We start from the raw sequence: 22,183 nt of genomic DNA, 5'->3' as shown, positions 1-22,183 counted from the left end.
TGGCTGAAGACTGAGCCCAGGCGAGGGCTGCTGGAAGAACACCAGCTCAGGGCACTGAGATGGGCCTTGTTGGGCTGTTAAGGGAGAGAGTGCCTCTGGGGAGGAAGCCTGGGTGTTGCAGCCCCAGATAAGGGTGGCAAGAAGGAGCTAGAGATTGCAAAGCCTACAGATAAGGGAGCGTGTGTGAGACTCAGCCAGAGGATTGAGTTGCTGAAGACTCACTGAACAGCTGGTAGCTGGAAGGCACTCACCAAGGGCGGGTGCCACCCATTGTAAGAGCCCAAAGCAAAGCAGGCTCACACCCAATCAGACGTGGGTACCTGTGAGAAGTGGGTGCTGCCCTGTGAAAGAGCCACGTATTTACAGTCACACATCAGTCAGAAGGAGGCAAACAAGCAGATGCTCTTACACCCCTACTCCTGAGAGTAACTCAGTGCTTCACAGATGTGAATTAATTTACTCACAAAATACCTAAGTAATTAAGTAATAGCACTGCTGGTTTGTAGATGAGGAACTGAGCCACAAAGAGATATGTGACTGGACTATAGTTACACAGGAAGTCTGTGGTGGAGTTTGGAATTGAGTCTAGGTTTCATGTAATCTACCTCAGCACCTCAAACACAAGTCAGACCTTCTTTATTTTGCTTTGTCTGTCTCCAGGGCCCCTTGTTTTCCAGGTTCACAGCAACACATGAAATTCCTGGCTGGCTCCAGATAGTATGAAGTGCAGCAGGGGTTAGTTCTTTTTGATTCTTTCTCCCCCACTGCGTTTTCCGTGGGAACCCTGATTAACCCTCGTCAGGGTATAAATGGCTGATGCCAGGGAGGTTTAATTGACAGTGTAATAATCCATTGTTTTTTGGATGGTTACAAATTCCTGATGCAAGAGGGAAAAGGCTTAAATCCGGACAGTTATGCAACAAAAATAAAGAGAGATTTTATGCCATCAATCCACACTGCAGAGTGAGGGAAAGAAAGTGGCTTAGAAGGTCCTGCTTGTGTAACATATCACACACAAAAACTACATTCAAAGAACATGTAGCAGTAGTAGTAGCATCCTTCAGTCTACGTAGGCTATGGATCGTGCCCTTCGTAGTTCCATTTGGCATCATCGTTTGCAGCGTCGACTGTGACTGTGAAGGCCCACATGAGAGTGACAGTCCTTGCTGCATCTGTTGCATGTGTCATGGGTGTCTGGCAGGTCCTTACTGTGCTTTCTGTGGGCTCGCTTCTCCTCTGCTAAAGAACATGAAGCTTGCAAAATCAAGCACTCAGTGATGCTGGAATTAAGGTGGCCTGCGCAATTTGAAGAAGTTGCTACTGAGCATGTACACAGATTTTTCAGAGAATCATACGTTGGCCAAATTTGGCTGGATTTTCCCAGCAACAGCTAAAGACAAGTCCCTGACACAAGGGCCACCGGCTGCCAGATTTCTAGTCCTCGCTCTGAAGTCGGGGGGTATTAGAGCTTCTGAAGGAGAAGGCCAAGAGAATTTTTTAAAACATTGTAACTAGGGATGTAAAATCCTGTTTAATTGGTTAAGTGGTTAACCAGGAGGTTTAACCAGTTAACCAATTAAAGTGGGGCTGGCTGGGGAGGCCCTCTCTCCAGTTGCCCCCAACTCCTCTTTCCACAGTGCACTGGGGACCAGGGCTGCTCTGACCTGCTGGAGTGTCCCTGCCTGTTGTGTGCCAGGGACCAGGGCTGCTCTGGCCCAGCTGGAGCTTCCCTGCCAGCAGTGCTGCTGCAGATGGGGGGCACTCCAGCCTGGATGGAGCAGTCCCAGTCTCTGGCTTGCCACAGGCAAGGCAGAGTGGGTTGAGGAGGCTGTTCCAGCCAGAGCAGCCTGCCCAGTGACCTCCCCACTAGAGCTGCCATAGACTGGGCCACACTGGAGCACCTCCCACCGGCAACAGCCCTCCAGGGCTGGAGCAACCTCCTGCTCGTGATGGGCAAGCGGCTGCTCCAGCTCCTACCAGTTAACTGTTTAACCGCTAACATCCCTAACTGCAACAGAACATATTCATTCCTAGCCTTGTTCTTAGCAATGGCTGAAACTTACAAGCAAAACCAAACCACACCTCGTTCTGAGGTGGACACCTGGAATGGAAACTTAAAATTGAAAGTTGGCAAAGTGCTAAGCAATTAAACCTGGGTCTTGTAATGGGAAGCGTTGGGCAACCTCAACAATACCAGTCTTTCCCAACACATAGATACAACCCAGAGGCCTGTGTCTGCCCTGCATTTCTCTGCTCTGCAGAGAGTGAGCATCCTACATCCAACCAGCTCATAATTCAGTTCCAGGGGCTTTATGTTTCTGTTTGAAATCAGGCTGGGATGTAGGTGTCAGACTTGATGTGATTCAAGAGCCTGGGAGATTTACTCACAAGAACATCTGTGAGCATATACGTTATCTTTCCATCCCATCTCTCCAATGTCTGGGTCTGTTTCCAGTTTAATTTACTCTCAGAGGTGGTGACAGGGAAGCTGCCCTCTCTCCTGACATGGGAGAAACAGCTCTGCAGGCAGGCTTGCCTCATAGATCCTGCTAAGCGCCCTTCTCGCACCAGCTGTATCATATTCAAACAGACACATCATTTCTCTCCTGTCCTGGTGAACAGATCCTTGGGACTCGCCCAGTTTATAGGTTCTTTGAACTCAGTTCTGACGGGATGACAGCAGCTGTTCAATTCCACCTGGCCACCAGTCTGTCGTACAAACCAAAAGGCTCCAGTTACAGGCTGGGAGTGTCTGTGGGGCCTCTGCCTGCAACAGCTGTCAGGTTTGCTTCTAAAACCTGTTCCTTCAAAGCTGGCCAGGTAGAGCTCAAGCAGGCTGGGTAAGGCCAATGCAGGCCCCATCCTGGCACATCCAGGGTTAGTGTTTGGGCTTTTTCCTCACAGCACTGTACACAGATTCCACAGGGGGATTGGCTGGGTGTGTTGTCTTGGAGTGCTGCTCCACGTTGGCATAGATGGGCTGCTGGTCGGGGGTGGAAATTGCCAGAGTGGCATAAGAAATCTCTTCAGTTCCCTGTGAACAAAAACATCCCCGATCAGAGGGAAGGAGCCAGAAGAGGGGCCCACGGATCAGAGCAGCTAAGGCGACTCTGGCGTCAGGAACTGCAGTGGGTCCCTTTACCAAGTGACTTGTCAGGGCTGTGTACTGAGGACATGTCTCTGAGATCCCTACAGCGGCTGGGCCTGCTACCCCTTTTAGGCAAAGCAGTCCAGGTGTAGCCCGGCAGCCCTGCCCTGTGGCTGCGCTGTACAAACAGGAAAAGGAAGTGAGGGGGAGAAAAGGGAACAGAAATCCATCTGTACAAGTCAGCTAACCCAGGTCCTAGATTTCTACTCTGATCAGGGCCCTAGATACTTTGTTGGTCTCACTCTGGGCTCCGAGGAAAGGGCCTGTGAACTCAGCTGTGGGGCACCTCCACTGAGCTGGCATTGAGGGGGAAGGCTGGCCTTCTGCCTAGGACTCTGAGGAAGTGGGGACCTGGGCAGGATGAGGGGTGGGGATGGACTTCTCAAAGGGGGTGCGTTCGGTGCTTGGCTAGCCAGGGAGGGTTCCTGTGTCTTCTCTTGGCTGCCATCCTGAGTGGATGAAGGGAGGTGCAGAGGGGCTCTAGCAGAGAGCAGGAAGAGACTCTTTTCCCCGGAAAGACTGACTAGGTCAGCTAGCCTACCCCGGTGTGAACACCAGAGAGGTTCCTATGCTGAGCGGCCACCTGCAGCTCTCCCTCACGTAGGTAGCCCCACTGAAGTGCTTGGGACTCTCAGGAAGAGCAGCAGAACTGGGCTGGCGGGAAGGCGAGTTCCCTGTCTCCTTACACGTTTCGCTCTGAGCCCTGAGTTCGCCGCAGCCCTGGGCGCATTGTTGTCTCCCTACCTGAGGCTGGAGTGGGATGTCCTCACAGCGGTTCGCTGAGTGAGGCGGGATCTTCACATTGCTGTAAAATCCTGTTTGGTCGGTGGCTGCAGGAGGATCTACAGCCGCGTAGTCTGTGCTGCCACCTGCTGCATGGTTCCCAGCCGCCTGAAACAAGGAGGAGCTGAGTTCAGGCACCCTGGGGGATCCAATGCTTAGTCACCCTGACAGTGTTGCTATTGGAGTGGCAGCAGCTCCGGAACTATATTTAGGCTGCGGGGTGCTGAGCTGAGCCCCTCTTGGTGCCCTTCACCACTCCAGGCTCGGGCCCCAGGCTGGTGGCAGGACCCTGGCTGGCAGTGGAGCCTCCAGGGACAGGGGTCTGGACTCCCGAGCTGGTGGGACCCCAGTGGGTAGCAAAGTCATTGGGGTGGTGGGTGGACAGTAGTGGGCCCGGCTTGTGGGCTGCACTGCTACTTCCCATGTCTGAGCGGGGTTGTCACAGGATCTCCTCACCAGTGACCCAGAGCAAGAGCTTTCAAAGGCCAGGAATTTGCTTATCTCCTACGCAATAAAGACATTTTCATTTGGAATTGCAGCCTGGGAATGTGACCATGGGATCTAAGGGGTCAGCAGGTCCTGGGTCTGAAGAGGCTGGCTTTCAGTGAGGCATGTGCATAGATTTGCACACCTCTAACCTCAACATAGCTCGGCCCATAGGACCTGGGCATTTCTAGCCATCCTCCTGTCAGCAGTCTCGTTTGATGGGGGCATGGGGCTGCCTTAATGAGGTCACAGCCGTGCCCCAGTTTCCAGGAGACTGGCTGTAGAAACTCGCCACACTCTGAAACAATAAAACTCCCTTCACCAGCTGGGGCTGACTGACAGGGAAAACCCCTGGGGCATGTGCGAAACTGGGTGTGCAGCATTGCGCTCGACGTGCGCTTGCTGTGCTACGCTTGCCTGTACAAATCATGTGACTACGGACGTGCACCTGCCTGATTTGTGTGCGCAATTGCCAGACGTCCTTGTGCCAATGGGCACAAAGATGGGCACAGCTTAGCGGTCCTGGGGTTGGGAACATCCAGCCCAGGACGGTTACTATGTGGATACAATTGATACTGGTGGAAGGGAAAAATCCCAGGAGAGCTGCAGGAGCGGGGAGTGGAACTGAAATAAGATGCAAGTTTTGCCCCACTCGGGATTTCCCATATGCTGGGGTGACATTCTGAAAGCCAGATACGCTGGCTTTGCTCTGGCTGGCGGGTTTGGTGCTGTCCGAATGCAGGAGAGAATCTGGCCTGTAGGTATGTGGTGGAGTCACTCTGGCTTTACACCGGTGTGACTAGAGAACAGATGTTTGTAGTTCCTGACGCTTTATTTCCTTCAGACTGCTTATTATAGCGGAAAGATAAAATCCTAGACCTGGAAGGAACTTTGAGAGGTCATTAAATCTTGTCCCCTGCACTCACAGCAGGATCCACCTCCATCTAGTCTGTCCCTGACTGGTGTTTGTCGAACCTGCTCTTAAAGATCTTCAACGATTAAGATTCCGCAACCTCCCTGGGCAATTTGTTCCAGGTCTTAACCACCCTGATAGTTATGAAGTTTTTCCGAATGAACTTCATTCATATTCTCTTCATCATAAGCTACCACTGAGAACAGGTCTCTGAGCTACTGGTAAATAAAAGCATGAAACCGATGAAAGGCTCACAGAATGCAGCATTAGCCCCATTGCAGCCACCTATTGTGGCTCATTGTTCTGTTTTAATTTTCCTGTCACCAGTGGGTCTGAGTAACCAAGTCAGTTTCCTGCGTGAATTCAGAGACTCCCCCTTTCGATTGCTTCTTTTTTTGGTAATGAGACAATAGGTCACTCTGTTGCAATTCAGTAACATCTGTCAGTCTATTGAGAATGGTCCCTCTTGAAGGCCCATTCTCTGGCTTTTCCCACAAGACATGAGGTCCATGGGCTGATGTGTTCAGAACATGTGCTTCTTAGCTACCTGAGAACTGACTTAGACACCACAATGGTTTGGTGACTAGGTTCTGTTTTGGCACAGTCCCTTGTCTTGGGGGCTGCGTGAGAAAATTTGTATTTTCCAGTCCAGATGTGCTCACTGCCCTCAGTAAAGTGGAGCTGAAAAATTTCTGCCTCTGAACTGAGCAGAATCTTTTCCTGTCTCAGTATTTGAGGTGGCTAAAGGCTCATGAGAGGCTTGGTGAAAAGTTTCAACTGTTTGATGAGTTTGGCTGGTTTTCCATGAAGAGAGCAAAGTGGTTTTTAGTTTTAAAAGAACAACTTCTCTGACTGATTTCTGGTCTGTAACTTATTCCTGAGCAATTTGCTGCTAGTATTGAAACTTTGAGCTGTTTCAGTTTGGTGAATGAGTCACCTGGTACAATTCAGCTCCTTGACTGGCAAGGGTGAGCCAGAGTGTTGATCACCCGGTGAATACTCATACTTGCAAATTCAAAATGCCCTTTTCTGTGAATATTCTGCAACATTTGCTTAAAATTCACTGTTTAATCAAACATTCCTACTGGTAGAAAACTTGGTTCAGAAACCAGAAAGCAAATGTTAAGGTGACCAGAACGGGGTGGTAGTAAATTAAATTAAACACATGAGTACCTGTAAGGTATTGATTGCTTTATTCGCTCACCATCCTATTACACATCCCTAGGACAGAATTCATAGGAGATGTTACCAGGACATACTGTAATTTGTCTTACCAAATTTGACAAGTTGATTTTCTTTTCCCTCTGCACAGATGCTCCTGAAAGAGCTGGATGAGACAGGAAAGAGATCAAATTAGCATAACAGCAATGGATGAGGGAGTAACTATGCATCTAACAACTTTGCAGCATTTAGTTGCGGGACTGAACTGTAACAATTATTCAGGGGGACACACTGAAGTCAAAGGACCAGAAGTGTATCTAAACTGCAGTGCCATGGGAAAACCAGCCCCCTGAGTCAAGGATAACTCTGTGCTGTTGATCCATAAAGAAGTGGGTCTGTTCTCTGGATGCTGAGATCTGGTCTACTCCAGCAGTTAGTGACAACCTTCCCTCTGCATACAACAGCACTCTGAACCAAAATCCAGCTTCTATTTAGACATGGTGAGGGTCTAGCCTGCTGAACCAAACCAAGCAGAGGCATATGAGCATAAAAGTATCCAATCAATACAACTTGAAATGATCCTTCATTGCTAGCGAAAGCTCCCACATGAAAATAGTCCAAAATATCACAGCTTACAACAGCTGCATTCTAGTGTCTGTAGAGTTACTGTAACGCCAACAGACCTGGGTTGCTGCCACCAGGAATAGAACCTGCAAGTAGAGGCTCTACAGCCCTGAATTCTACCATGTGAGCCAAAGGCTAGGTGTTGCTCAGCTGAGGCTGTAGAGCAGAGAATTCACTCACCCCAGATGAGGTCTCACCCTCTGGGTACTACATTGCCATAGAGCCCTGTAATGTCACAAGTAACAGCTGATCCAGTGGTACTAGTTGACACTGAAATGATCCACCACTAGCCACAGACAGCCAGATCCTGTGCTGATCAGAGCGCATTTGAGCTCTCTAGTCACACTCCCATGTAGTGAGTGAGAAAGATGGAGATCTGAGTGTTCAGGGCCAGACTCTAAGCCCCAGCAGTAGTTCTAATAACAGCTGTAAGAGAGCTGGCATTTAGAAAAAATTGAAATAGGTTCTTTTCAGATTAAATGAAACATTTTGTTTAAATACAGCTGAATGTTTCTCTTCAATTTTGACCATTTTTACCATTTGATTGGTTTTTGCATAATTTTTGAAACAAGAATTTTTCTCAATTTGAAAAACCCCAAAAGTTACTTGAATAAAATTACTGCTGTTTTTGGCGGGGTGGGGGGTGGGGAGTGTAGTCGAGTATCCAGAAGTGAAAGCAGCGGCACTTTTACTCAAGTAGCTTTTGGAGTACTTTTCCACCTCTGGCTGGCAGCTCCCCTACATGCCGCAGATATCTGTAGCTGACTTCTGGATTTTCCCATTGGAGGAAGCAGCAAGGGGCCTAGATTCAGGATCGGAAATACAGTAATTTGGCTGAGGACACACACAGGATTTCACTTAACCTTTCTTCCTCTTCTTCAATGCTCTCACCAACACTATAGCAGCGACCAGGAGCAAAATGACAACCAGCAGGCTGCATGGTATCAGGACGTGGAAGATGGTGTCATCTGTGGTCCTGTTGGAAAAAGAGAGAAAGTCTGTTCCCATGCTTTCTCTTTCAGCTGCTAATTCAACAGGAGCAAATGTGTGTTGTGGGCCAGGAACTGCAGGTCAGCAGATGAATACTCTTGTCTAAACTAAATCTAACTCGGGTCACCTACACAAGGAGTTTGACACCTGTCTCAAATATAAATGTGTGTAGCCAGCAATCTCTTGCAAGCTGCAGGAAGAGTCTGATGTAGCAGGCGTGGTCTGTGCCCTATGCATGCGAGGTAGGGGGAGGGGGAGGGGGAAGCCAGACACAGGCCATAGATTAGTGCACTGGAGGAGATATATATCAGGAAGTTATTTTTAGCCTGCTGTCTCTGTACCACTGCCGTATTATTTACGCAGTGAAGCTTGGTCTGGATCTCCTTGGGGCTCCTCCTGCCCCGCTGACTGACTGATGCTGGGAGGGGAACTTTAAGGATGTCCAAAGCTGCATCGGTCTGGTGATCCCCTGCCTCACGTTTCATTTATCATCAATAGTGTTTTATGTGGACACTGGACGTCACACAGCCTGGAAATGTGCATAGCTAGCTACTTAGTGAACTATCTGTTTCTTTTTCCTAAGTCTTATCTTTGATATTAGCAGAAATGAGCAGCAGTCAAAGGCATAGCTCAGGGGTCAGCAACCCCTGGCACAAGCGCTGAGCGGCACAAGAGCTGATTTTTATTGGCACGTGAGGTGGGAGCTCAGCCCCACCGCTCCTTCCCCAGGCAGCTGGGAGCTTGCTCAAATCCCAGCCGCCTGTGGATTAACAGAAGATCAGCTAATGCTACCAACCACCACCTCAGTGGTAAAGCTCTGCATCTTCATTTATTTAAGAATGAAGCTATTTTAAGTGGGACTGTTAGTGACTTTATAAAGTATCACCAGCACTCAGAGCCAAATAGAGGTCAAAAGGCCAAATTTCGGCACTCTTCCTCAGAAAGGTTGCTGACCCCGGTATAGCTGCTGAACATGTACTTTAACTTACATGTTATGATTTTCATTAATTCTATGGTATTTACTCTCCAGTCCTCCAAACATTTTGATCCACTGCTTAACATTATAAACATGCTTCGTGTTGAGAAAACGTGTGGCAAGGCTTGCAGGATCAAAGCCACTAAATGTTTTGGTTTCCTTTAGCTTTTATTCCTGGAACTAGGGATTCTATGGTCTTAATCCACTGTTACTTTTAGGTAATAAACACCTGCTTTTGTTTAAAATGACAGTGTCCCATCACTTGTAGCCCCGAATTTAGAAGTAAAAACTTTTACAAAAACCTAAGACCAACAGAGATGTTGCCCTGAATTGTTTTAAATTCCAGTGTTGTCATGAACCAGTAGGGAAGGGGTTAATCTCTTCCTGAGGTAACTTGAGCCCAGGTAGGCCAATGGGAGTGGAATGACTTTTTTGAACTGAGAACAATTGCAGTTTTTGGGGCGTTTTGTCTGCTGGGACGTCAGAGAGAAAGATGGAAGGAGATGTCTCCCAGGCAACTGGAATGAAAACCATAAATATCCCGACCATCTCAAAATTTGTCATAAAGGTGTAAGTTAAAGGGGAATGTGTAGTTAGACGTGATCAGGTTATGGTTCTTTTGAATTTGGTTGGACTGGCTGTCTCTGTTCTTTTGTTGCCTTGTTTTGTTGTTTGGCTTCCCTGCTTTTCTTTTTTGTTGTTGTTTGTCTTGAGATTTCCCCCCTGTAACTTTGAAGCTGAATCCCAGGGCAATGTTTTTCTCTGTGTGAAACCCATGATTTATTTTGTTCTTGTTTTGTGAATAAATCACTGTTTTTAAGCAACTGATCTGCTCCTGTGTCCTAAGAAAAGTCTGTCTTAGACCAAAAGGTCAGCTACTGAATTACAATTTTTGTGTCTGAGCTCTCCCCAGAGCTTGGGGTGCCCCTAGGGAGATAATCCCAGGTACACCTTCCTTGGTTAAGGGGGCTTTTGTTCCACCTGGGTGGTGGCAGCCTGCCTTCCAGGACCAGGGGATCTGTGACCTTGGGAAGTTTTCAAGTAAAGCCTGCGAACAGTCTAGGTGTTTTTAAGTTTTTGCAGGCCCCCACTTTCTGCACTCAGAGTGCCAGTGGGGAATGAGCCCTGACAAGAGTGAACAAAAACGGATGTCTTTTGCAGCTGCTGTCAACTCAGACAGGCCAGGATTGTGCTCATGCAAGGACCACAGCAACTAATTAGAAGCACGAATGAGGCTGACCACTCTGCTTTCCACCTGCTAGATGAACACAGCTCACAAAGCAAACAAAACATTTGGGGGAAAGATCGTTTGATTTTCAAAATTCTTAGGCTGTGTCTACATTTGCTCCCAGCTTCAAAGGGGGCATGGTAATCAGGTGAATACACAGCACTTCATTAGGCTAATTTTCCCCCCCAGGGCAACTTTGCAGTGGCAAACTCTGAAGTGCTGGCATGCATGTAGCCATGGGCACTTCAAAGTGCTCACACTACTTCAAGGTCCCTTTACTCCTCAAAATTTTGCCACGGGGGAAAATTAGCCTTACGAAGTGCTGCGTATTCACTGCAGCACTTCATTAGTAATCTCCCGTGGCCCTGATTACCATTCGCCCTTCAAAGCTGGGAGCAAGTGTAGACACAGGCTTAGGGTTTGAAATATTTTGGCTCAGGATATTGCAGCATGTCTACACTTGGAACTTATTTAGTGCCCCTCCGACAGGGGTCCTTTGCTGAGCCTGCTTGTCAGGAATAGATCAGCACAGACAAAGATGGGAATCTCTGTAGTCATGGCTACGTCTACACGTGCACCCAACTTCGAAATAGCTTATTTCGATGTTGCGACATCGAAATAGGCTATTTCGATGAATAACGTCTACACGTCCTCCAGGGCTGGCAACGTCGATGTTCAACTTCGACGTTGCTCAGCCCAACATCGAAATAGGCACAGCGAGGGAACGTCTACACGCCAAAGTAGCACACATCGAAATAAGGGAGCCAGGCACAGCTGCAGACAGGGTCACGGGGCGGACTCAACAGCAAGTCGCTCCCTTAAAGGGCCCCTCCCAGACACACTTTCATTAAACAGTGCAAGATACACAGAGCCAACAACTAGTTGCAGACCCTGTATATGCAGCACGGACCCCCAGCTGCAGCAGCAGCAGCCAGAAGCCCTGGGCTAAGGGCTGCTGCCCACGGTGACCACAGAGCCCCGCAAGGGCTGGAGAGAGAGTATCTCTCAACCCCCCAGCTGATGGCCGCCATGGAGGACCCCGCTATTTCGATGTTGCGGGACGCGGATCGTCTACACGTCCCTACTTCGATGTTGAACGTCGAAGTAGGGCGCTATTCCCATCCCCTCATGGGGTTAGCGACTTCGACGTCTCGCCGCCTAACGTCGATTTCAACTTCGAAATAGCGCCCAACACGTGTAGACGTGACGGGCGCTATTTCGAAGTTACTGCCGCTACTTCGAAGTAGCGTGCACGTGTAGACGCAGCCCATGTGACCAGTGTTTCCTGGAAGCTGCGCGTGTGGGCAGCCACCCGGGGAGATGCAGGTGCTGCCCAGGTGATTAGCAAAGTGCCCACAGCCACCCACAGCCGGAGGCGTGTGTGTCTATTGGTGGTGCGCATCAGCACGTCTCCATGCACATAACAGAATCTATTCTGCCCCTGGATGGAAAACATTAGAGATTAGCCTGCATCTGACTCAGGTCACACGTGCGCCGACATGCCAGCAGGGGCTGACTCTCTGGGGTGGAGCAGGAAGTGGAAGAAACAAGCAGTAAGGAAGTTAATGAATGGGGAAGAGGGAGGGTTACGCCAATGTGGCCACAGACTTACTCAGCAGTCACAGAGAGGTAGCCGAGTTAGTCTGTATCTTCACAAAACAAACCAGCCGTCCTGCAGCACTTTAAAGACTAACAAAATGATTTCTTAGGTGACGAGCTTTATCTGAGGAAGTGGGTCTGTCCCATGAAAGCTCATCGCCTAATAAATCACTTTGTTAGTCTTTAAAGCGCTACAGGGTGGCTTTTTTCTTTTCTGAAGCAGGCGAGTGCACTGCTTAGTGGTTTAGTAGGGGAGGGTGTGATCATAAATGACAAGATTGCTTTAAGCGCATGCAGAACTTTAAGCAATGAGCAGTTCCTCCCCCACTTCAGAGGAGGCAGAGGGGTCAAGGTTACAGCCTAAAACAGCTTCATGGAGCTGCAGCCCAGGCGCAATCATTTAGCCATGCTGCCAGACATTAGGGTTTAGTGTCCAGGCCAGAGACATGGGCAGAGGCAGCCATGAGTTGTGATTTTCCCAGTCCCAGATCTGATGCTTGGTAAAATGCAGTACTGTGAAGGGGATAGATACACCCTGACGTTCCACTGATGCCAGTGTGAAGGCAGCCCCCAGGCTGTGATTACACGCCAGCTGGGAGTGATGCTTCCAGCCTGGGCAGACCTCCTGGTGTAGTGGAGCTTGTACTAATGTGCTAAGAACAGCTGCATAGGTATTGCTTAGGCTTGGTCTACACAAGGGCAGTGTTTCTCAACCTTTTCATTAAGTACCCACTTTTAAAAAAATGTATCAGTATCCCCAGACATCCTTCCTGTACTACTGAGTGGACGTGTACCACCAGCTGAGAAACATGGTTCTTAGGTAATCTGAGTTCTTGAAACAAGTGCATTCAACCTGTCCAGATGACTGTACCCTTTGCAGGAGTCAGATTTGTTTTGCAAACCACCAAGTTACACGGCACTTAAAAACTACTGGCAGAAATATCCCAGAAGGCTACTACTGAAAACTTGCTGACTTTCTACCATCTTATTATCAAATAAATGAATTGGAATAGAACTATTGTACTGACATTTCAGAATCATGCATATTAAACAGTAGAAACAAGTTGGACTGAACTTTTAGATTGTACTGATTTTACTAGTGTGTAAGAACTGTGCCAGCAGGAACGCAATGCTAGTGTAGCTTGTTGTAAAACTAGGCAGATCTCTAGATGAGTTGCTGTACCTCCTGGAAGACCTCAGTGTACCACCAAGGGTACTCGTACCACTGGCTAAGAAACACTGCACTGGGGAGTTAAGTCAATGGCAGATATGCAATTCTAGCTGTGGCAATTGCAGAGCTAGAATCCACTTATTTGCAGTCGACTTACCTGGCTGTCTTCACAGCCGTAGGCTGATGGGAGAATCTCTCCCCTCGACCTCCCTTACTCCTCGCGCTATCAAGGAGTACACGGGTCAATGGCTGACCCCAAATAGTTCAGTTCTGCACATTTCTACCAGCAATGCGAAATTGCACTCTGGAAGATAGACCCTGACCGCATTGATCTTCCCAGTAGCGTAGATGTATCTTAGACTTTGTGATTTGGGCAGCCAACCCTAGTGGTCAGTGGGCTGAAATCTGGTGCTGGCACAGCTATTTGTACCCGTGATCACAAGCTCCCCATCCCCAATGTGCAGACCCAGGCTGGGAGATTGCACCCTGGTGTAGTGTAGGCACCCCGCTCTGAGTGCCTCGCTGGAGCTCTGCTACTCACGAAGGGGAAGTGCTGGCTTGGGTAGGGGTGGAGCTGGAGTCTTCTGCAGCAGTTGTCCTGGTGGAAGTAGATGCTGGTGGGAGAGGAGACGTGTGTGGCTGTGTCGTTGACGGGGAGCTTACGGATGGGCTTTGGGAGGGAACCGCTGTCAATTCAAAGCAGATTCAATCAGACTCCAAGGGACAAAACATTCTTGTTTTTATAAACAAAGCTCAGGCCTCCAGAGCCGCAGAGAGGCATTTTCCTCTCTACCAAGGCCCCTGCAGGCTCTGCAGGGCTAGAGGTGCCATGAAAACCCTGCAGTCAACAGGGCAGAATTGCCCCAGCAGGAGAACTGGCTAAGGCTACGAGAAGTGGCCTGGTGCTGTCACTCAGCACGGAAACGTTGGCATGCGATATGCCAGGCTGGGGGTGAGGAGCTGTCTCTCACTGTCTCTCGGACTAGAGCCACTCTCTGCTGCTGGGATGTGCAGAGTGGTGTCTGGGCAGCCCATGGGAGCAGACTGGTGGACTCAGAGCAGCCGCTTCTCTACCTGGTACCTGTGACCGCCCAGAAGTGGAGAGGTGCCAGGGTGACTGACTGCCATCTTTGTTCCCCTCCCCTTGGAGTGCACTGCCCAGGGGCAGAGCGTGGGATCTCAGCCACTTACCTTACCTCTGGCCAGACCAGGCTTTGCTGTGTTAACACTACAAGAACATAGCTGGTGCAGCCACCCTTCCTGTTATCTTTCACGCCCCCCGGCTGGTGGCCCATGGTAATGGCAACAAGGTGGAAGAAGCAAAGGAATGGGGATTCAGCGGGTAAAAGCTACCAGAATTTACTCTTTCAGGAAAATCGTAAATTACGTCTGTTTTCTCTCCACCCTCTTTATCTGCTTTAAGTGTGAGCAGTCCCTGGGCCCAGAGGCTGCATCAGGAGATGATTGGAACAGAGAACTCCTGCCTCGAAGAGACAGCGGTTACTGGTTTGTCCGTCATAGTAAGTAAACAATGGCACCGTGCTACATTCATTCTTGGGGGCTGTCGCTGCACTGCTGCTGCTAACCAGGCAGGATCAAATACTACAAGTCAATCCGTGGAGATTTCAGGGCTGGAATGGGGCTCGACCAATGGGAATTGTGTATGAAGGTGAGATTTAAGCATCTGGGAGGAGGGCTAAGCAGGCAGGGCCTATATTTATATTTCCCCTTAACCGGTGGGGTGAGGCATAAACCCGGGGGCTAGTCCCACACGGGTCCTCTCCTAACAACAAAAGATCTGCCATGCTGGGTCAGATTGAAGGTCGATTTCCCAAATATTCTCTCTTCCGACAATGACGCACCTCTGCTGACTGGCGCCTCAGAAGGAGTGGACGGAATGGGTGATTATCCAGGGATCCATCCCCTGTTACCCTGTCAGTCTGCTTCTGGCAAGCAGAGACTAGGAACACCTGCAGCATGGGGTCTCCTCCCTGCCCCGGCTGGCGAATAGTCACAGTTGGACTTATCCTCCGTGAACTTATCTAATTCTTTTTTGACTCTTGTTATAACCTTGGCCTTTGCAACATCCCCTGGGGATAAGTTCCATAGGTTGAAGCTTCCAGTCTTCTGACCCCCTGGCACTGGCCCATTCCTGTTTGCAATTCACACCACAGCTATGCCTGAACCTCACTGCTAATAATATAATTAAAAAGAAAGCATATAGAGATACACATCTCATAGCACCGGAAGGGACTTTGAGAGGTCAGGGAGTCCAGTCCCCACCCTCTTGGCTGGACTAAGCATCATCCCCAACAAATCTATTTGCCCCAGATCCTTAAGTGGCCCCCTCAGGGCTGAACTCACAATCCAGGGTTTAACAAGTCAATGCTCAAACCAGTGAGCTATCCCTCCCCCTGGCTCCTGTACTCTACTAATTCAGATGATGGCCTGTGCCCCTTAGGACAAGTCCCTTGGAGCACTAACAGCTCCACCCTTGACAATAAAAGCAGATTCATCCATCAGGGATCCCCCTTAAACCTGAGCAAGTGATTGGCAGCTGAGGGAGCCAACATGAGTCAGCCACGTCCAGACAGGGGAGGGACACACAGAATTCATGAGACCTGCCCAGGATGAAAGCAGAGGCTCCTCCCCCCGACACAGCTGCCACCTCTCCCCTCCCCCCGCCCAGGAGCTGCCCAGGGCGGGAAGGAACTGCCCTGCCATGTGATTTGCAGGTATTGCCACCCAGCGCCAGTGAGGGGCGTTCACTGTGCTCACGGGGTGGGGGGCAGCACTGGGCTGGGCGCTGTGAAACTGGCCCTGGATCTAAAAGTTCCCTCCCAGGCAGGGCCTTTACTCACACCTGTGTGTGCCCCAGACCCCGCCCCGCCCCCACACCTGAGTTGTGCTGCAGCCCTGTAGAGCCCAAAGGCGCTGTATTGACGGAGGGCAGGACGCCGGCCAGCCTGGCTGCTGGCCCCGAAATGCCCACACGGCTGGTGTGAGCTTTAGAGCAGGGCAGGGATTTACCTGAGGAGACGGTGACTGTCACAGTGTGCGTGAGGTCAGGCCCAAACCTTCCTACCCCGCAGAGGTAGGTGCCGGCGTCTGCCAGTGTCAGGTTCTCCACAGTCACAGTGAACACGCGCTGGGTGTGATTGTCTCGGATGGCGACTCTGCCCTGCTTCACCTCGGCCTCCGACCCTGTGGTCTCAACGATGTGACCGTTGGAACAGGGCCAAATTATTAGCCCACTTGCTTCCCAGCACCAGAACTTTGTATGACTCTCATAGCCCGTCTCATAGTGGCACCGCACGGCCACCGACCCGCCAGGGGGGCCGCTCACTGCCCCAGGACCCGTCACAACTGGCGCTGCCCAGCAGCCTGCAAGAGACAGAGACTGTGAGACAAGGGGCATCGTTTGCTTCTGAACAAGCAGAAAAGGCCCTGGGGATGGGTGTGCTGATGTCGGAGCCTTTGGTAGGTGTGAGCAGAGGAGGAGAATGTGGCACTGCTGATAGATGGGTGTCCCATCCCCTGGGCTGCTGAGTAATAAAACCCCAAAGCCTCTCCAGTAACCCACAGTCACACCCCTCCCGCCTCCAGCGTGAAGGGCAGATTTCCCCTCCTCTTTGATTGCATGATGTGAAATGGGTCAGTGGGATCCCAGGTCCCGTTTGTGTCCATCACTAACCCCAGGGGAGACACACACAACCCTTCCTTCCTGAGCCAGGGAGAAGTATTCCCTCTGCCAGCAGGCGCGGATGGTGGCTGGCTCTCTGGAAGATCAGGGTGACCATCCGTCTTGTATTGGCCGGGACAATCCCATGTTTCAGGTGCCAGGACGTCGTCCTGATTTGTTTCTAAAAAGGGGCTAATTTCCCCATGTTTGCTGGCTCCTGGCTCCACAAGCCATGGGGAGCCAGAGCCCGACCAGCACGGCTTCTGACAAGTTCCCAGCTCCCCACGCTTGAGGGGAGCTGGGAGGATCACCAGCCTGGCTGGCCTGGATCCTGCCCGCCATAGCTTGGGTGAGCCAGAGCCCGACAGGCAAGGCTGCAGCATGGCTCCCTGCTATTCAGGGGAGCTGGAGCCTGAGCAGGGCAGCTGCTGCCCCCCACCAGCCCCTCCGCATCCAGGGAGCACCCCTCCCCGGTAATGTGGCATCCTCCACAGGGCAGCCACCCCCTGACTGGTACAGTGACCATCTGTCTCGTTTTGGCCGGGACACTTGCTCATCCCTCTGTCCTGTATTTGGCCTGGGGAGGTCTGGTCACACTAAGGAAAAGGCGCAGCAGGAAATTCATGTGCAGGATAACAGATGTTGCTGAAGGCTGAAAACCTGCAGCCTTCCCCTCCCAACAAAGCATCCCAGGGTAAATGTTGGAGGAAACTCTTTGGGGCCATCCAGAGAGAGTGTGTGATAGTCCAGTTGTCCCCTTGAGGGCTGGGAGCTCTTTGGTAACCAGCTGCAGGATGGTGCATTACATTTGTATCTGTATCAACAGGTGATCTCTGCAAAAAACCTATTGAATGAGCAGCTACATAAACAACATGTGCCATGCAAATGATACAGGCCCCACCTCAGACACAGGCACTTTGGCAAACATACACAGTTCCAAACAACAAGAAAGCAGTAGCTCCTAAAAGACTAACACTATAATGTCTTAGGTGATGAGCTTCCGTGGGACAGACCCACGTCTTCAGATCTGCAGAATCCTGATAACTGTCAAATGAGACAAAGAGAATATTAAAAGAGAGAGAGAAAAAAATGAAATAAAAACTGATGAATCAGCTATATAGGACAAAAGGAAGGGCGCTGATTCATCATTTTTATTTGATTGTTTCTCTTTCTTTTAAATTCTCTTAATCTATTGTCAGTTATCAGGATTTGCAAAGTCTTGGGTCTGTCCCATACAAGCTCATCACCTAATAAATTATCGAGCTAGTCCTTAAGGAGCTCCAGGACTGCTTTTTTGTTTTGTGAAGATACAGGCTAACACGGCAACCTCTCTGAGACTAAACGCAATTCCCGTCCCCAGTGCAGTGCATGAGGCTCCTGCAGGCTCATGGGAAGCTTCCAGGACCATTCCTAGAATCCCTCCTCAGCAGCCACTTTCCAGTCACACACGGGAAGAACAAGCCTGGCCAGTCCTGCTGGTGCACAGGGAGCTCGTTGCTGTCTTACCTGGAAAAAGCAGCCAACCCAGAAGTGGGAAAATCCTCATTGTTCTGCCTCTTCCCCTAGGCTGATGGGAAGTTAATTCCAGCTGACTCTCCCTCCAGGAAAATCCCTTCTGTGCAACTGGGAAGCACAAGGTCTGGGTTTCTGCTGTAGGAATTTGCAGTGAAACGGAGGCTCTCAAACTAGTTCTTCACATTGCAAGGGTTTCCCTTATCTCTGCTATCTCACTTCCCTCGGAAAAGGCCAAGAGAGAAGTGGCCCATGTCTTACTCACTGCATGGCTGTTTGATTGCTGTGGTTAGGGTGTTCTGTTTTTGCTTTATGATACTTAAACAATGCAGTGTGACCTATTACAGAGCCTAGTGGAAAACGGAAGTTGCTGTAACAAGGGGTTCTTGAAATTTCTGTCTATCTCCACCAACAAACCCTCATTAGAAACATGCATATATCCCTATTTCATCTCATGTGACTGATCTACCCTGTGCAGCTTCGCCTTACAGAAAAGAGACGCCATCTTAAATAACAGAAGCAAAACCTGAATCCATGCAGTTGCATCACACACCTGTTAAGGTTTTTACTTTGTGTTTACATCTGGTTGAAACATGTACTGTGGAAATTTGTCCTGCACTGCTGAGCAACATTTAACTGAAACTGAAAATTTGTTGAAAAATTACAGGAAAAGGATTTGTTTTCCTGCAAGCAAATTTGAAATGATTTATTTTTATTTCGTATGAGCAGTTCAAAATGAAATGCCAGTGATGGTCTTGTTTTGACTTGGATTCTTGTTTCCCGTGTGTGTGTGTGTGTTTGTGTGAGCATGTGCGTACATGCACAAGGGACCAGGGTTGTAGGGAAGTGAAGAGAAACATTCTTTTAAGTCAAATGAAAATCATAGAATCGTAGAACAATAGAGATAGAAGAGACCCAAGGAAGGAGTCACACCAAATGCGGGTAGATCGGGGCATTTTACCAAACCTGGAGACAAAGTCTGTGCACACAGCATTGGGGAGCATTGGGGAGCAGAATAAATTGTGTGCATGTGCAGGAGTGCACCACCAATAGAATACACATGCTGCTGGCTGTGGGAGGCTGTGGGCACTCTGCTAATCAGCTGGCACCCGACTTTCTCCCGGATGGCCGCCCAAGTGCTCAGCTTACTGGGAACTTTGACTGTGGCTTTGGCTATTTTTGCACACCCAGCGTCCTGTGGGGACCCCTTTCCCACTTGCTCCTCTCCATCAGACTCCCCTGTCACACTCATTCAGCTCCCAGCAAGGATTTTTCTCTCCGACACCAATAAGTGCAGAGGATTCAGGCACCTGCTTGGCAGGAGTCAGAGAGCCAGACAGATGTCTCCAGAGACTCTCTCTGTAGAACAGGAGGAAGCAGCTTTATTGCGAAACACACTTCATGGGCATGTTATGGGTTAGCAGAAAGGGAGGCGACCACTTGTGAGATACAATCTGATGTTAAGCCCTGTGTGCATGTCTCCGAGACCATGCTGTGGCTGAGTCCCTTGCAGGCGCTTGCTGTAATGAGATGTGAGCGGTGAAGATGAATAAGGGGAAAAGGAGCTGCAGAAGAAACATCCACCTTATTTCTGTGGGAAGGAGGTGAGTGTCCCTGCCCAGCTGTGCAGGCTGCGACATCTTGTGCTTCCTCTACGTTTGTGATGGGAACTTTGCCCCTGAGGTCATATCCGTGCTGCTCTCCTCATATTTGTATAAGCTCTAGATCTACTGAACCCTTAAGCAAGGCTGACTGGCCCAGGGGTTCATTGGCACAGGCCCCTGTGGGTGCCAGGTGTTCATGTGAATTTGTCAAAGTTTCTGTGAATAGTTCAACTGTTTGGTTTCACCCTCTTTTTCATCCTCACATCAGGGCAACCTCCATGCTGAGAGGGGCTCCTTCTTCCTGGGTCAGGCAAGAAGGCGGGAAAAGAGAGAAAGCGCGGAAAATAGTTGGTAGGCAACAAGAATCCATAAATAGAGAGGGCACACAGATCTCCTGGGCTCTGTCTCCTTCTTTCCTGTCACTGCATGGCTGCAGGGAGTGCTGCTCCCCTGAGCCACAGGTGTTATCAGAAGGCTGGTCCCTAGCTGGAGGTGACAGTTTACTCATTTGATTGTCTGACATGAGAGATTTTATCATGGGGGAAGCATAACTTCAGTCACAGATTCCCTTCTCCTGTGTGTGTGTGTGTGTGTGTGTGTGTGTGTGTGCTTGCTCTGTGTGTAAGTTTAGCTGTTTCCAGACCTGGTTAATTTATTCTTTTCCAACCCCTCTGTACCTTTCCCACCTTCCACTTCAGAAAGAAGAGTTTGCATCTCCGCATGTTTGGACTCCTCATTTCAATGCCCTGAATATATGGGTGAAGGGGAGATTCTACTAAAAGATCAAGTGGGTCTTTTAGAGACTGTTCTGTTACACAGGTGGGAGGAGCTGCTGTACTCAGAGCTGGGAGCTCCATCCTTCCTGCAGTTCTGAACCTTCCACCATTAGGAAGGAGCTGCAACAAAAACAAAGAACACCAGTTAGCAGGTGAGAAATGCCTGGGGCCAGGATCTTTTGGTTCACACCTATCATGGAGCATGTTTGTTCTCCTGCATTTGAATGCCTGATTGGGGCTATAGAACAGGAGGGATGGGTTGTGCTCTGTCCACATGGACACTCGCTCACTTGCCTGCAGACGCACATCTCCTAGAGGGAGAACTGGGGATTGGAACAGGAGCATTGAGCGTAATTAGATGAAATGCGTCACCCCAAGGTGTGAAATCTGGTGGCTCTCACCTTGTCCGTCCGGCAACTCTCTGGACTTCTTCCTGTAGTATATGTTCATGCAGAGGAGGCTCAGAAGGAAGGAGACTTTCCAGATGACGAGGAGCAGGAAATGGATGCTGGGGCGCTGGGATCTTTGGAGAAGAGAGAGTAAATAGCAGCTGTGAAACTCCTGAGATGACCAGACTGCTCCCAGCTCAGCATTCCCTGGCTGCTCAGCCTGAGAGTGTTGGTAGGAACAAGGAGGAGGGGGATACACACAGGCCTCAGCAGCTTCTTTGGCTTGGCCACCCCATCAGTTAGTCACACCAATTGCCTTTCACCCACAGGGAACCATCATCCAAGCACCTCGTCCTTCAAGTGATTGGCCCCAGGTAGTTCTGGGCCAGCGCTTCTCCTTCTTCCTGCCACAATCTCAACCCCACAAGGTCCCTATGTTAGTTTGTCCTGTGGGATCCTAATGCCTAGGATGTGAGTGTTGTTTGATTCTCTGGATAAAGGGTGGGACCTCTTGTTTGTAAGCCAGGGGTCCTCAACAAGGGGAGTACATGTGTCACTGGGGGTCTGGAGAAATCTTCTTGGGAGTACGTCAGCTCATCTCAGCCACGTCTACCCAGCAGCGTTGTTCCCAAATACGTTATTTCGGAGGAGGTATTCCAGAATAGCTTCTTCCGAACTAGCGCAGCTACACACAAAATGCATTTCAAAATACTGCTCAGCTATTTCGAACCAGAGCATCGACACACAATAGAGTCAATTTCCAATTAGAGCAATTGAGCGCACTCTGGATTATTTCAAAATAGGCTCTGCTCCCTGTCCACACAGCCCCTATTTTGAAATAGCTGATGCAGTGAGGTTTATCTATTTCAAAATAAGGCAACTGCTATTTTGAAATCATTTTGAAACAGCGCTTACGTTATGTAGACACTCACCTAGTTATTTTGAAATAGCAGCTGTGATTTCAAGAGAGCTTTGCTGTGTCGCCATATCGCTAGAGATTCGCCTAGTTTTACTACAGGCTACATCAAATGTGCTAGTGAGGTCAGTGCAAACTAACATCTCATGCAGACACTGACTTCTTTATACCACTCCACGTACTATACGCCGAACTGTAAATACAATAGGTATATTGCCATTGATG

General features: G+C 49.6%; 1 protein-coding gene across 1 annotated transcript; it reads right to left on the bottom strand.

Moving 5' to 3' along the window:
* Nucleotides 1-2,878: 2,878 nt before the first annotated feature.
* On the bottom strand, nt 2,879-18,307 carry LOC142023577 (uncharacterized). The gene is made up of 8 exons (XM_075014678.1): nt 18,268-18,307; nt 16,110-16,463; nt 13,621-13,765; nt 7,979-8,091; nt 6,605-6,657; nt 3,893-4,039; nt 3,435-3,468; nt 2,879-3,024 (listed from the first exon to the last, which is right to left on the bottom strand). The coding sequence occupies exons 1-8, from the start codon at nt 18,305-18,307 to the stop codon at nt 2,879-2,881; spliced, it is 1,032 nt and encodes a 343-aa protein (XP_074870779.1).
* Nucleotides 18,308-22,183: the final 3,876 nt, after the last annotated feature.

This window comes from Carettochelys insculpta, chromosome 20 (genome assembly GCF_033958435.1).
Source record: "Carettochelys insculpta isolate YL-2023 chromosome 20, ASM3395843v1, whole genome shotgun sequence".
Taxonomy (NCBI): Eukaryota; Metazoa; Chordata; order Testudines; family Carettochelyidae; genus Carettochelys; species Carettochelys insculpta.
Note: the sequence above shows the minus strand (reverse complement) of the source record. Positions and strands in the feature narration are given on the sequence as shown.